Genomic DNA, 14779 nt, shown 5'->3' on the forward strand with positions numbered 1-14779 from the left:
TAGAAACACGCAGGTCCATACATCATTGATGGTGCACGCACAAGTTTAGATCCCGTTCCATACAATTAACCTACTTTCTGCTCCAAATTGCATCACAATAAGTCAACTCAGAACCCAATTTTCCCACCGTGCCCGACACAACAAGCAGTCACCCATAGATTTGATAAATTGCTTGCGCGATGACGAGAGACAATGTTTGATGCTTAGCCAAAGAAACGAGGAAAGGCATCCGCCAAAATAGATTGTTTTGTGTGAACACTATACAAACATACCTACTCGTAACCAAGCAACCAGCCTGTCGGCCGATAGCAGCAGAACGGCACGTGAGCAGAATAACGCGTTCAACGCACATTCCGATGGTTCCCTTCCGTTCCCTTTGTTTGATGATTAATCACTGCGCCACCACGTGGGGTTAAAGGAGGCTTGCATAGAGACAGCAATTTTATTTATTGATCCAATTAAAACCGGGCGGGTGTTGAATCATTGCCCTCGCCGTACACGAAGGGATACAGACTTTAATCCATTCCCCGTGAATGAATGCCAACTTGGCCGTTTCTGTATCTAATAGTTTGTTTTAACGTGTGGCGGAATTAGCACCGAAAAGACACCAGTATTAATAAGTCGTTTCTTTTTTCTGTCTTGGCCTCCCGGCCGTAGGAAATAATTGCGGGGGTGATAGCGAGAATAACGCGCACTGTACTCAAAATGTACATCATTAGTCTCGGTAGCACGGTGAAGATTTATGCCTTCTAGCCAGAGAATGAGAGAACCGTTTTCGCATCCGCCCTTTACGGTTCACTGGGACCATCCGTTTTTCGTTCCGTTTCAGATTGGTAAAAGCTGTTTGTGTCCCGCACAGTACGAGATAGTGTTGCCTTCGGCAAAGTACACCCTCAGGACTAGTATGATTAAAGCTTCCTTTCACTATAAATATGTGGTTATTCGATGGAGACGCTCGGTTGTTTATTGCTTCGATTTTCTCATGTTGACATCAGATTCACAAACAACATACCTTTAATTGAAGTTATCTGCAAAGAGAAAGAAAAAAGCTATTAATAATTGAATTTAATTTAAAAACATATTTATTTTCTCAGTATCATTAGCTGCGTTGTGTACCAGTAACGACCACCTGTGTACTATATTTCTAACATCTCTTCTCTCTTTTTCTTCCCCCCAGCCGGTTACCTCGGAAGCTTCCTGTCCAACAGTTTGAAAACCAACCAGCTGGAGGTCAACACCGACTCGAAGACGCTCCGCCCGATAGCTCGCCTCAAGGAACCGCGGGAGCTCTTCGCACTGCCTAAGGAACGGGACTATGACTGCTCCCAGCAAGCCCCCAGATGGCCGATCGAATGTCAGGTATTATTAAACGGTAGACCGAAAATAGACCGATACACCATTTTTCACAGTCAATTCCATTATTCGTGACAGCGGCAAGTCAGTGTTTTCTTCGCAAATAAGCGGTTGTGCTAAAACACGCCCACCGCCTTCTGTTTGTGAGCCAAAAAGGAAACATTTAGCGCCACCGCCACCAAACAACTTCTGTTTACACAAAAAGCCGGCTGACCGAAACCGATGCACACACACAACCACCACCATAAACCACGCCGTAGATCATCTCGCATTTTGGCTTCGTGGTTCCTAACGAGTTGGAAGTTAAAACGTGGTGTGGTGGCGTCCGCTGTCTATTCTTCTTCTTCTCGATATTTTAGCCGCTTTGCGGCTGTTTGTTTTGATTAGCCAAATCCGGCCGGTCTCGTGTGCAGAGATTTACCCCGTCGATGTACGCTTACCGCACACACCGGGTACCCGTCCTCTCCTCACCTGCCAGCAGCGGTACATCTACTTGAATGTTCGCGTTTCCTGACTGATGGAAACATCAAACATTAAGCACTACAAGTGTTGGTTGGCATACGGGAGAAGCGAAGATAGGACTAGCTTTTGGCATTTATTTCACACGGAGCAGCGCAGCTGGTCATTAGCGAATTCGTCGCACAAGGAGGAACGGGGGCTGTCCAGCTGTTCTTGGCATCCGGCCCAGCGGACTATAAATTAGGGTGTCGTGAAATTCCCTATTCCAGCATTTTTGTTTATTAACGGGAAAAACGAAATTGCAACCGAGCATAACTTCCATGCATTCCTTTGCAAGTCATTAGTTACTCGAATGACACTTCGGTATTTGATATGCATTAAAATAGATTTTAATGACATTTTGGTATAAGAACGAATCGAATTGTACCGATTGATACTGAAATATGCGCCTGAGCTTCGATTGCTTTAGAATATTCTGGGAATGAATAATGGACTACTATATGGTTTTGTTTCGACATTTGCACATTCCGACATGCTTTGACATTTTTAGATTCCGACGTGTTTAGCCACTTTGAATAATATCTTCGTTAATTAATGTTTAACTTATTTCTTTTAACCGTTCGGAGTGCTGCTTTCATAGTCACCTAAACAGTAAGGTGAAATGTGTGTTTGAAGGGTTCACGTCCTTTGGTAGTGGGGATCGTAGGCTTCGTACCAGTCCAAGACTTGTCGGGCATAGTTTAGTATGATGTCAAATTAGACCAGATCAATGTTTGGCTTTGGGCAAACTTCGTGAAAGGCAGGGGTCGTTTCTGAACACAATTCCTCTTCTATACGAGCTTGTTGATAGTATCGGACGTGAAGAAAGGTGAGCATATTTGGCTACAAGTACACATTGCTTGCCGGACTATAATTTACTTTTGCGAATTTCGTCAGTTTTTTTTTACGGGTATATTCTGGAATCGCTAGTTTTAGGCAATTAATGGAATTTCACCTGTTAGGTCCGTCCTCCTTAGCAATGTAACATGGGATGGAAAGACATTGCGCATTAAGTTTTTTTTTGCACGAGTTAGTATTTTGCTTGTTACGGTGAGGTGTCTTCGGCACTTTGTACTAATATCAATCATCATCATTGTGGCCGAATAATTCGGGTATTCAGAATCATGACCAAATGTAATGAAAATTTCCAGATTGCTTAAACTTGAACCAGCTCTCCCCAGTGTCGCAAAACGCAGCCGCATCATCCTCGATTGTAACAGTCAACAAGTTGACGATCTCTTCTAGGTTTTTTGTTGAACAATAACTCTGGTTGGGTCTGGTCTTTGCGCTACACGGCCAGCCTACTGTAGCGTGTCGTTTTTCTGTAATACGTAGTTTTTTATCTGCCTTCAAATTCCTGCATTTCTATATCGTTGGTTCAATTCGTGGTTCAATCCAGTCTAACGTTCCAATAAAACCGAAAACTACGGTTCCAATCGAGCGAACAGTAAACAAACATGGCGCAATCTGGAAGTAATGTGTTAAGATTACTAAGATTGTAATTTAAAAAAAATACATTTAATTATGTTTCATAAAGACTGTCTCAGAATGTAGAAATTTACCCATTTTTCAGTGAAAGTATTACACAAGTATTTGTGATTGAATTTTTATTGGATATACTCAACAGATCAGTGTTCTCAATATTTGCTATCTAGCGATTGTATACTAGTGGAGGTAGCTTCTTGCGAACAATTTCTATAGATTTAGCACAGTTTTAACATTTTCTTCTAATCTAATAAAACTGCCGAATGGACTCTTTTACAGAGGTGTGTTTCCGCCAGTGCCCAAAATTCTCCAATTGGATAAATTTGTGGGCATAAGCAGACTTCCCATGAACCTCGACAAGTTTGTACCTGTGTTCAAAATTTCGTGCGCGCGTCCACCCTCAAACATGCTTTGTCTCGATGTACAGGTTCGCCTTGAACATCGAACCTAAGCGAACGATGTGCAAACTCTAGTTCAAACATCCGTGTACGTACACCGGGTGCGTACACGAGTACGATTCGCACAAGGCAAAAAGAGTCAACGCTAGTGATGATGAGAGTGAGAAAGAGGAAACTGGTGCCATGAATCTATATGTTAGAGTTTGCACACTAAGTATGGATTTAACGTGAACACAGAACCAGAGTGAACATTGTGTACGATGTTCATTTGGGAAGACTGGGCATAGGTTACATTTTGGTGGTATATCATTCTACCATTGATTTCGCGTAATCACCGAAGATCTGACCAGAAGACAACATGATCCTTGTGGAATTTTGGGTAGAAGTCGTTTTCTTAAACATTCATTAATGTATAATTCGCTGTTTGTCGAAGTAGTTGCAAAATTTTACCGCAGCTACAAATAGCTTGCCAGACCAGAGCTTTCTTGCCAAATGCTGTCGGCTCAAGGTCCGCTGGAAACTTTCGCGAATCAGAATATTATTTCCAAGTGGAGTGACGTTCGTACGTCCCTTAACCTGTCTGATGGTCGATAGACTAATGGAACTGCGTTAAATGCGTACAATTACAGAACAATACAAAACTGTAGATTGAAGATCGTTTTTCTTAAACGCAATTTTAGTATTCAACGGAAAAAAGCTTGTACTTCTTAAAAAAATGTTTGACGGGGTCATTAAACCTTAGAAGACCAAACATCAAATTGACCCTGAAGATCTTTTTTATCCGTACCAGTTTTTTTAAGCTACTCTGGGCAGAGGAAATGTACTTCTGTGTTACATGCGTTCCATACCAGATGGACCAAATTATTCGCCTTGAAAAACTAGCAACGCGCAACCAAACCGCTATCGACATGATAGATGCTGAAAATGAAATGTGTATGGGTTCGTCTGAGTTTCCGTGTGCACATTTGTAGGTATGAACGAATTTGTATAGTCCCGAGCGTTTCCAAGCGTTCTTATACTCACATGGGTGTTTTCACGTTCGCATGTACGAACGAGGTTGTATAAGCATCTTTGTTTGGTCGTATGGTCGAGGACGTTTGTATGATCGTCTGTGCGTATGCAATTTGATATTCACTTGTGCTTTTCTATAGTCCATTTATTTGACATTGCTCAATGCGTTAGTTTAACGGAGCCATGGATGACTCGATATATTTACAAGATAAAAAATAAAGAAGCGAATATTATGTGTTCCGTACGCGCAATTGGACATTGTGGCAGGAATCTCTCTCTTTCTCTCTCTCTCTGAGGCGGGAAAATATTGGCTGCATCTTAGGGGCCACTCGTGTATCTCCCGTCTTAATCGCAATGTTCCCTTGATGTTCGCGATCAGATATTCTTGAGTCTAGGATGTGATCCTGTCATCTTTCACAATTGCTTCCTCGCTGATGGTTGATTGATTGATGAGGTACTGTACGCAGATTTTGCAGTTATTATTGCCTGAACCGCAGCCATACATTTGGATACCGTTTGTGGTTTGGGTTATGGTATGGTAGACAGCCTGTTGGATTTTACTTCGGTATACGTGTTTTCCTTAGCGGTTTTTGAGCATGGTTTTCCGTAATATGCCGTTTGATTGCGAATTAATTTGTATTATATGTATGCGAAGAGTGATCGGTGTAATGGCACCGGATTGTGTTTTGTATTTCAGGGTTAAGTGAGAAGGAATGTGTCGTTCCAACCACATTCTCACTACAAAAACGTCATTGTGGAAACCTAGAAAGTAGTTTCTCTATATATCGTGAAGGATTCCGCTTCTCTCAATTGCCCCAAAGGCAACATTGCAAATAAGCCAAATCGTGTAGCCTTACTTCGATTTTCCTATCGTCCAAATACAAGGGAATCATGATTCGAACGGTGCCACACACAACCACGTATTTTAGGTTGTGATTGTGTTTGGGTAAAATTAGTGAACGTTAATACAATTGTCGATATACTGGAATTGAATATAAACCTTCCGTAAATCTAACCTCAACTTTTACCATCAGTAATTGCTCCACATCTCTAATACTCGGTCTAATATGAAGAGCCCTGCAGGCAATGACCACCGCATTTGGTCAGAACACTACGTGTTGCTGCTGAGACTTACTCACTTCACCACGGCAAGAATAAAAAAAACGGTTTCCGTTTTTTTCAGACGTTTGTCAGACAATACAAACAACATAAAAGTAATTTTCCAGTTATTCTTTTTATGTTGGCAGAAAATAGACTGAGTGTCGCGACCCATTGGCTTCGATGGATGGAAATAGGCTAACAAAAGCTAAATGTTGGCATCAGCCCTGTGAACGGTGGGTGGGAATTCAAGCCTCACTCCCTCATAAAGATTTTAAACTACTTTGTGATCAAAGAAAATTGATTACTGTAAGCAGTTTTGACACATAAAATGTGATTTGGCAAAAGTTCTGCTATTCTGAAGTCGGTTTCTGGACACTTTTAGCTTTTTAGAATTCTGACGAAATCCTGTTCGGGATTCTAATATCATCTTTTTCAAGATTCTGATTAAATATTTTCGGGATTCTAATAGATAATTTCGATGGAATCTATCTAAACATTTCGATGGATTTTGGTGGTCGCCCAGAAGTCTGATAGAATTCCTATCAAGGTTCAGTTGACATTCAAAGTTCTTGTCAAAACCGACACAGAATTCCATTGGATTCTATCCTTTGCAGGATTCCGAAAAAAATCTTCGCAGAGTTCTGTCGGAGACCTTCTCAAGCTGGCTTTTTGTTGGAAATTACGATTTGAACAAAATTCTGATGGAATCGTCCTGGAAATACCACTGAAATTTTGTCAAAAATCCTGATTAAATTCCAACTCAGAATTCTGTCGAAATATGTTCAATATTTTGACGCATAGGAAGTGACTGCTCTGCCTGGAAAGCGGAAGAACTAACAGAAACGTTAGCGATGGGCTGTGACACAACATTTCCATGAAGAACACATGGTATCCTGCTTATTTCTGCAACAAGGAACTTGGTGCACTCCTTGCAAGCTATCTTAGAGCCGAAAAACCGACAGACTCTAAATGATCCTTCCCTTAAGAACAACAACACTAAAACGCTAGACAAAGTGGAGCTTTACGGGCTATGCCAAAATGCTGACTTCAACCCCTAAGGGAAAGCTTGTCGTGTGCAATGGCAAAGATCAGAAGTCCAATTAGACCCCTGAAAATGTGCCCTGAAGCTAACGAATCTCGTAAAAATTATTCCCGAATCATGATCCAACGATATGATCAATTATCCCATACAATGAGGTAGAGCAAATACAAATTTACAACGAGAATGGCGAAAGGTTTAAAAGTGAAGAAAGAGCCCCGGTCGGATGAATCTCCAGCGTCACTTTCGGAGCGTTAACTCAGGAATTCCCGGACATGTACAGAAAGATATTTGAACAATTTTAGAGGTCATTTTACTGACAAACGGAAGCCAGTGCTTCGACCAAAAACAAGTAAGCCTCCTGAGGATCTTCGGTTCTATAAACCAATATGCTTGATGTTATTGGTCGACAATTGCAAAGTGCTACGGTGAGCTGAAATCACAGTCTCAAAGCATTCGTGAAACAGCTGGGTGTGATGATTGATGGCCGACTAAACTTCAACATCCGTGAAGGCGGAAAAAGTTATCAACGCACCAGATAGAAATATGGTTCTGGATCAAACAGTAGTAAAAAGCATCTTATTGACTAGCAGACCCTCACCGACACTGCGGTACGCACTATGGTACGGATGTTCTGTCGGGGTTGCAGCCTTAGAGAAACAACGGAATCAAACGAAGCTGCGCAAGACCTTCAAACTCATAGCCATCTCATCGGAGGCAGTCTGCGTTATCGTATCAACTGCCCACGTTCCCATGGACCAACTAGCTGGATTCGGCTTACCGGAACTTTGTCACCACACTTGATAATGGTGCCAAGCCGTCTGTCAGATGCGGCTGTGGACGTACAAGACCATCATCTTCCTACCGGATCCGGTATGAAACTAAAAATTAATACATCGTTCAACACAACCCCCCCCCCCCCCGCCGCTCTGTTGGCATGGTAACGATTCCGTCCTGTGTACCGGAGGGGGCGGACCATCGCACCCCAACCAAAGTATTGTAACTGACAAGACAACTCACCTGTTTCCTACGCAAAACTAACTTACCAATAGCCAAACTGCCACTCACTTCGCACTCCCCGTTGAAACCTGGAACAACAAACAAACGGATTGGACGCACGCCAGGCTTCTTGATTGTAGATATGGGGTGACTTTTTGTCACACAAAATTTTCTCAATAGTTTCTGTTTCCTATCCATAAGCCAACTGACACAGCAACACGATATACCTCTTTTCGTTCAACACAGATCAAACTAAGCTCTCGTCATGTGTTTTTAGCAGTACCTTTCAGGCAAATGACCGTCTGGGTTAAAACCTGCAAATATATAAAGAAATAATTACAAACATCAAACAAAAATGTCAAATTTGTACTTCCTTTCGTTTACATTGCTAAAGCTACTCGTACAATCCTGTTGGGCTTATCCAATACCTTCTATACACTCCACAGCCTTCTCATCGGTGGACCTTTCTTTTGGAGGTATTCGTTCGTGTAGATTTTCCCGCTGATGGCGCCAGATATGATGAAGGGTCGACTTATTTAGCTACATCCATAGATCGCTTGTCAAACAGAGTATTCTTGTTGAAATTCAACATATGCTGTTTTAATCATTTTCCTGATGATTGTGAATTTTTCATCTTGACTTTCGCCAAAATATACGATTTTTTTCAACTTATTAAAAAATTGAAGAGTACCCTTCGATTTCAGTGCTGGATTGGCAAAAAAGTGATTTCTACCGGGGGGCTTTCGTGTTGGTACCTAATTTAAAGAAAAAAAATTCGCCTTGGTACTACAATCGTTATTTCAACATTCTGTTTACAACTTATTTTAAAGCAGCGTAGCTCCCTTGACCAGGTAGCATTAAACTGCGACACACCCAGCAACCTGACCTGTATGAAAAGCACGTAAAATGTGCCAACAGAAGCCCCATACGATCGGAAATCCCATTATACGTGGAACTGGAATCGCACAGTCTATTTTGATTAACACAAATCTACAAATGGCTTGCCCAGCTAACAAAACAAACCAAAATTTTCCATTTAACAAATTACCCCCACCCCCAAAACCAAAATCGATTCGGGTCATTCTGTTCCCCACGAACATCCACAGCTCGCAAATTGATTCCTTTTCTCCCGCGTCACACGCAGTAGCAAATCGAAATCAATTCTCTGTTCATATTTGAATCACTCCATCAACGAAAACATCAGCTAATTTAATCCGGGGAAAAAGCAGTACCAACACCATATAGTCGCCAAGGAAAGTTAAATGCCAATAATAGAAAGCAGACATAGACAAATGGACGTGAAGTGTCTCTCATGCAATTTAACATTTTAGCTTTATACTACTTGAGTAACACGTGATTGGGGTCCAAAAGCCTGCTGTCAAAATTTACTTTGAGGAAAAGCGAGCGAACGTTCCACAACGAGCTCATCTGTTGACAGATAATACCAAAACGACTAACGGTTCATTTTACTCGATTTTTTTTCTCATTCAACCGACACCCGACTGGAACCCGTTTTCCAAATCATAACCTATCTGGTTGTCTGTGAGGCACAGGTTTGCGGTTCAATAAACGCTTAAATGGTCGAAGCGGTATTTCACTTTCTCTGTTCTCCACTCGAATTCGGACTTTTATCGGAACTATTTCTGGCAGGTGCTGTTACCTTTTTGACCTTCTAGCCCTGGAAATTGATTAGCATTCTAATCTTTGATATGTATCGACCGTCGAAACTAGTGAGCGTGCTGGAGTTAGCGGCGACATTTTTTTTTGCTTTTCTGGTTGAAATAATCGTTTGGTGTAAATGTGATTAATGGGTTCGGTTAAATTAAGCTCTTTTGTGAACTGTGTGAACATGTGTAGCCTGGGCGGAAGTAAAAATTGAGTGGTCGCTGGCTTTAACGATAATGATGATGATAAAGATGACGAATGCAATGGGGAGAACTACTATTGGGTTCTAAAACAAATGTCGTCGTGATCTAATTTGGTATTATGCAAAAATCTCTAAGCGATAAAAATTTTGGATAGAACCAAAAACATTTTTTTTATGCATACGGACACAATACCTAACGTAAAAGTTTGTTTTTTAGTGTTTTGGATTATCCTCCTCAGTAACTAACACCAGCTTAATGCTAGTTAGATAAGTTCAAACCATGGAATTGGCGCTAGTTAGACACTAAAATAAAAAAGTCACATTTTGCGTGAATGACTAACCGAGTGGCTGATAACGAGTGATGTCTCGGTAGTAAGCGCAGAAGTTCAAGTTTGCTGATGAGGAATATTGGACCGAAACCGTCTTTTGGGAAGAGACCCAAACACCTGGTACTATACAAAAATGCCTAAACGTATGCGTGAAAGATCCCATTCGCAATCGGTTTTGTATTATCGCGAAAAGCTAGAGCGTTTGTATGTTATTGCGCGTGGGCATTTGTATGTCGTTTAAGTTAGCGTATTTATGATTTCACGTGTACTAATGCGACGTTTTCGTCGATTTTTTTTTGCTCTCGCAGGTCCAAGATGAACGCGTATACCACATCAACTATGCTCCCGAGTCACCGGAACCGTACTATCAGCCCACGGGGAAAGAGCTACAGCCCCGTCCCGTGGGGGAGGAAAACGGAGTAATCCTGTTCAACTACAATCCAACCAGTGCAGTTCACTATGTAAGTTCCTCTCTGTCCCGTTCCCACTATCCGTTCGTGTGTACTTGTCCCCGGTTGTCGTACGTTGTGCACCTAACGCTTCTGCCTTGAACACTAACCGAAACCATGTCTCGGAACTGAAGTTCGTTCTTATCTGTTTCCCGTCTGTTCTCCTAAGCAACGATTCTCTAAATAGAATCTTTCTTCTGCTATACACACACCTTTCACCTAACAAAACACAAAACACTCCCACAAAAGACCTCTTCCCGTTCGCTCAGCTCGTCGCCGTCTCAACAATCCCCGGCGTCGCCAATCCTGACTGCCACTAACGATTACCTGCTGTCTGTGCAAGCTTTGGAGTGCAAAAATCAAAATTCGTTCGAACATGAGCCCGCTAACGATAACGATAATGACATCGACTTATCCGATGATGATTGGGACACTTTTCCATTCGAACAGGATCACCTCTCGGATCGATCTTACTCGAGTCCCGTTCTCGATCTGGACGACGATTCTCAGTGGCGATACTACGGGTACAGTGACGATGCCGATGACGGTTCTTCCAGCGGTGACGAATGCGATGGGGACGTTCTTCGTTACAAGCCCAGCGAGTATGAGTGCGAAATGACGTACGAACAGATCAACGATGAGTCGGAGATTTTCACTCGGAAACGACTGAAGCAACTGTCCCTAGAACAGAATCAGGCTGCGGAATGTCCCACTAAAGGGGAGGATCCAATCGGTATTTCATCCTCATCGCCAAGTCCCGCTGAGGGCAGGGAACCATCACCGGTTCAACAGCACGTAGCTAGTAGTCCAAGTAATCAAAGCTTTTACGCAAGCGAACCGGAGTCCGACAACGATTCGGAAGGCGAGCAGAGCAAACACGATGGGATCGACGAACGTTCAGCACTAGCACCACCACACTCTCTCACTTCCACGCTCACAAACCACACCCAAGACGGCGACGACAACCACGACAAGCACACTCTCCCGTCAACCGATAGCTCACCGAGTCCTACCGTTCCTCCCGTTCCGCAGTTTACCCGCTCGACGGTGGGCGGTTCGAAGGCACAACCGACGGCGCACCCGAATGCGTTCGATCCGGACGATCTGATCTTCGAGTCGCGGTTCGAGAGCGGGAACCTTGGTCGGGCCATCAAGATTACACCGACCTATTATGAGCTGTACCTGCGGCCGGATATGTACACCAATCGGCACACGCAGTGGTTCTACTTTCGGGTGAAGAACACCAAGGCGAAGGTGGTTTACAGGTGAGTGTTTCTGGTGATTTTATGATTGTACATATTGTTGAGAGTGTAATTGTTAGCAAGATACATTCGATCATAGCTATTCACAAGTACACCACGGAAGAATTCGGTTAACAAGAAGTTTTTAAATTCGTTGTAGATCTTTTCAAGGTTTATATTTATTCGACATTGTTTGACAACTTGCTACCACTGCTTAAATTTCTCCAGTGCCTTCTTCTACATAGATTAGGGTCGTTGGATTAAGTGTTTGCTGAACATCACTAAAACTGACAACCCCTTCGGCATTAGCGCTACATGTTCAACCCGCTGTGCAGTGGTTCAGAATGCAAATTTAGCATGGATTTGAAGTTTGGGCTGAAACTAAATAACTTAGACATATTATGTCTTTGGAGAAGTTTTTGTAGTTTGAAAACCCCTATCTTTTTTTGAAGAGGTTATACCACTGTACAGCACAAAATCAAGATTTATTTCGGGGTTTTTCTTCACGCAATAAAGAGATGAATCAAGATCCTATATACTAGGATGTATAAAACTACATTTGAAGCACAAAAAATACACCATTTCTCTGTCAGTGCATTTTTCCAAAGAATCCAGGACCTTTTTTACCTAGAGTTAAAAACCAAAGTTTTTTTCGATTCCCTAGAACAAAAGATGGGTGGGTAATGTCTGGAACATAACCGGTGCATTGTGACTGTATTCAGGACTGGCAATTGAAATCTAATAATTGCCCCTACACGATCAGTACTATTGCCAATACTTGAGGTTATTGATAAACATGCTTCAAACCACAATTATTGCAACAACCAACTGCAAATTATACTTTTCATTTTAGACTAGGTTAGTGAAAATTGGTTCAGTCATCACCCTTCGGCTTCGGCTTGAAGTGGTGTTAGCTCTAGAACACGCGTAGAATTCGGGACTTCCGGAATTATTGATAGCGGACAATATATTCCAAGAAGCTTTGATTCGCGTTCAGTGATCTAGGCCTACGAATCGAAGTAATTTAATATTCATGTCAATAGATTTTTAATCTATGAGGTATTACGATTGTAGCATTTTGTATGTGAAATTCCTATGTGACCGCAATAAGCAACCTGTAACTCCGGTACCAAAAGTCAGAACTGGATGAAATTTAATAGCAGTCAATGGGAGTATTAATCTTTCATTTGAAATCAAGATTGTAAAAATCGGTTAAGATATTACTGGAAAATAGGTGTGGCATAAGCTCGGGAACTTAGCGACTTCCCCGGGAGCATTAAGAACCCTCCTAGGCCGCCAATGTGGTCAAAGGTACTTTGATTGGTCATTACTGATCTAGACCCGCAAATCGAAGTAATGTTGAATCTATTTGAATATGTATTAGATCATTCGAACATCATAGTGCTACCAGTTTATATAGGAATTTGCTGTGTAACCGCCCTCCAAAAGCCATAACTCCGGAACCGGAAGTCGGATTAACTAAAAACTCAATAGCTGCTTATGGGGGCCCTACGTCGTTCGTTTGAAACTAATCTGTGCAAATCGTGACATTAATTGACACACACATACATACACACACAAACGAACATAGGCATTTTATGAGCTCGATGAACTGAATCGAATGGACACAAAGTTTTAATTACTGGGTTTGCTAAGGTTATCAACAGCAAATCGGTCGGTAATATACCCTGTAAAACAATTTTGTTTTGCGAAGTCCCCACGAAATGCAAAATGTTGGTACTTGATCATGCATCCCACAAATATTCAACCTTGTTCTACATTACAGCGCATGTGGTTCGATCGAATCTGACACCCGTTGATTTTGCTGTCGTTATTGAGAATGCAAATCAGGTTCGTTCGAAAAAGCGATCTGTCCTCATGCAAAATAAGCCTGAGTAACAAAAATAACAACAACGCAATAATATATGGGTGACGAATTTTCTGATTGGCTTCTTCTTAACGCACCGTTCGATTGGGCAACAACATGCTCCTCATTCGACTAGCGAGCGATGAATGAAGCACAAAAATACATGTGAATCTTATATACCGGTTGCAGTTGAAAATCGAAATATTTAACTTGCACCTTTTTTCCTATTTGCAGAGTGTGAAACTAATGCGCATCTTGTGTAGATTGTAGAGAATCAACTTACCCACCATGCACACTGGTTGCGCTTTTTGTAAAACTGTATGTTGTAAAACTTGAACATTTTAGATGCACATTCCACTGGATAGATGGAGCTAATGCTAATAGAGAAGGGTCATATTCAGAAGAATTACTGAATGAATTATAATTTACATCTTTGCGGAAGATACCACATTTTAACACTCTTGAAAAATTGGTTGGTGTAAAACCCTCTATTTTCATAAATATGGAACTAAAGTTTTCCAGATAAACGATGATGCATGTAATGTACTAAAATCCGTTGGAATTCAAAAAATAAATCCGTGGAAATTTTACAAAGTTTACTAACTTCTTCAAACGGAGATGGATAGAATTACAGTCTTCGATGTTCGGTCATTGTTCAGTTTGTTCAGTTCTCTCTAGCAGAGAAAATACGAGCAAGTTGTTTATATAACCATCGTTGATGTCCCTCCAGTCCAAGATGTGCACATAGGCATAATACCAAATCAGACTAAAGCAATACAGGGTCTTTGTGAATCTTTAAGATGACACAAAACGCTTCTTTCTTCTAGATTCGCACCGATTTCTTCCCATTTTGTATCAGATTTGATAGTGTCGGATGTGATGAAAGCTTTGTTTATTTTTTCACATCCACTAATTACTTGCGAAACTAGAAGTTACTGCGACACTTCTTTAAGGTGCATCTCGTAAGGTATACAGTAACAAAATTTGTTCTAGCTGTTTACAAAGGATTTTTTCGCAAAAGTAATCTGATTTGAGTTTTCTTCGATATTGAAGAAGCTTTTGACATGACTCTGTCCCATCCCAAAGGACCAAAGGAGTGACAATAACCTTCTTAGCCAAGTCACTCCCAACGTTTTATTCAA

At 41.6% G+C, this 14779-nt stretch overlaps 2 protein-coding genes across 5 annotated transcripts in view; one reads left to right on the top strand and one right to left on the bottom strand.

The window, feature by feature from the left end:
- LOC131687533 (glutamine-dependent NAD(+) synthetase) overlaps positions 1-14779 on the bottom strand; it is a 123456-nt gene that overhangs the window by 80591 nt on the left and 28086 nt on the right. Inside the window, exon 2 of one of the 2 annotated variants that reach the window (XM_058971633.1) lies at positions 1013-1028. The exons of the other annotated variant lie outside the window; for it this stretch is intronic. The gene's annotated coding sequence lies outside the window, so the exon portion shown is untranslated. The remainder of the gene's footprint in view (positions 1-1012; positions 1029-14779) is intronic. 2 annotated transcript variants of the gene reach the window in all.
- LOC131687507 (cytosolic carboxypeptidase 2) overlaps positions 1-14779 on the top strand; it is an 81570-nt gene that overhangs the window by 38956 nt on the left and 27835 nt on the right. For 2 of the 3 annotated variants that reach the window (XM_058971604.1, XM_058971600.1), the window contains exons 2-4: positions 1178-1359; positions 10389-10541; positions 10980-11794. In XM_058971604.1, the coding sequence (XP_058827587.1) occupies positions 1178-1359; positions 10389-10541; positions 10980-11794 (1150 nt within the window). The remainder of the gene's footprint in view (positions 1-1177; positions 1360-10388; positions 10542-10979; positions 11795-14779) is intronic. The other variant, XM_058971611.1, reaches the window with a different exon arrangement.

This window comes from Topomyia yanbarensis, chromosome 1 (assembly GCF_030247195.1).
Source record: "Topomyia yanbarensis strain Yona2022 chromosome 1, ASM3024719v1, whole genome shotgun sequence".
In the NCBI taxonomy this organism is placed as follows: domain Eukaryota; kingdom Metazoa; phylum Arthropoda; class Insecta; order Diptera; family Culicidae; genus Topomyia; species Topomyia yanbarensis.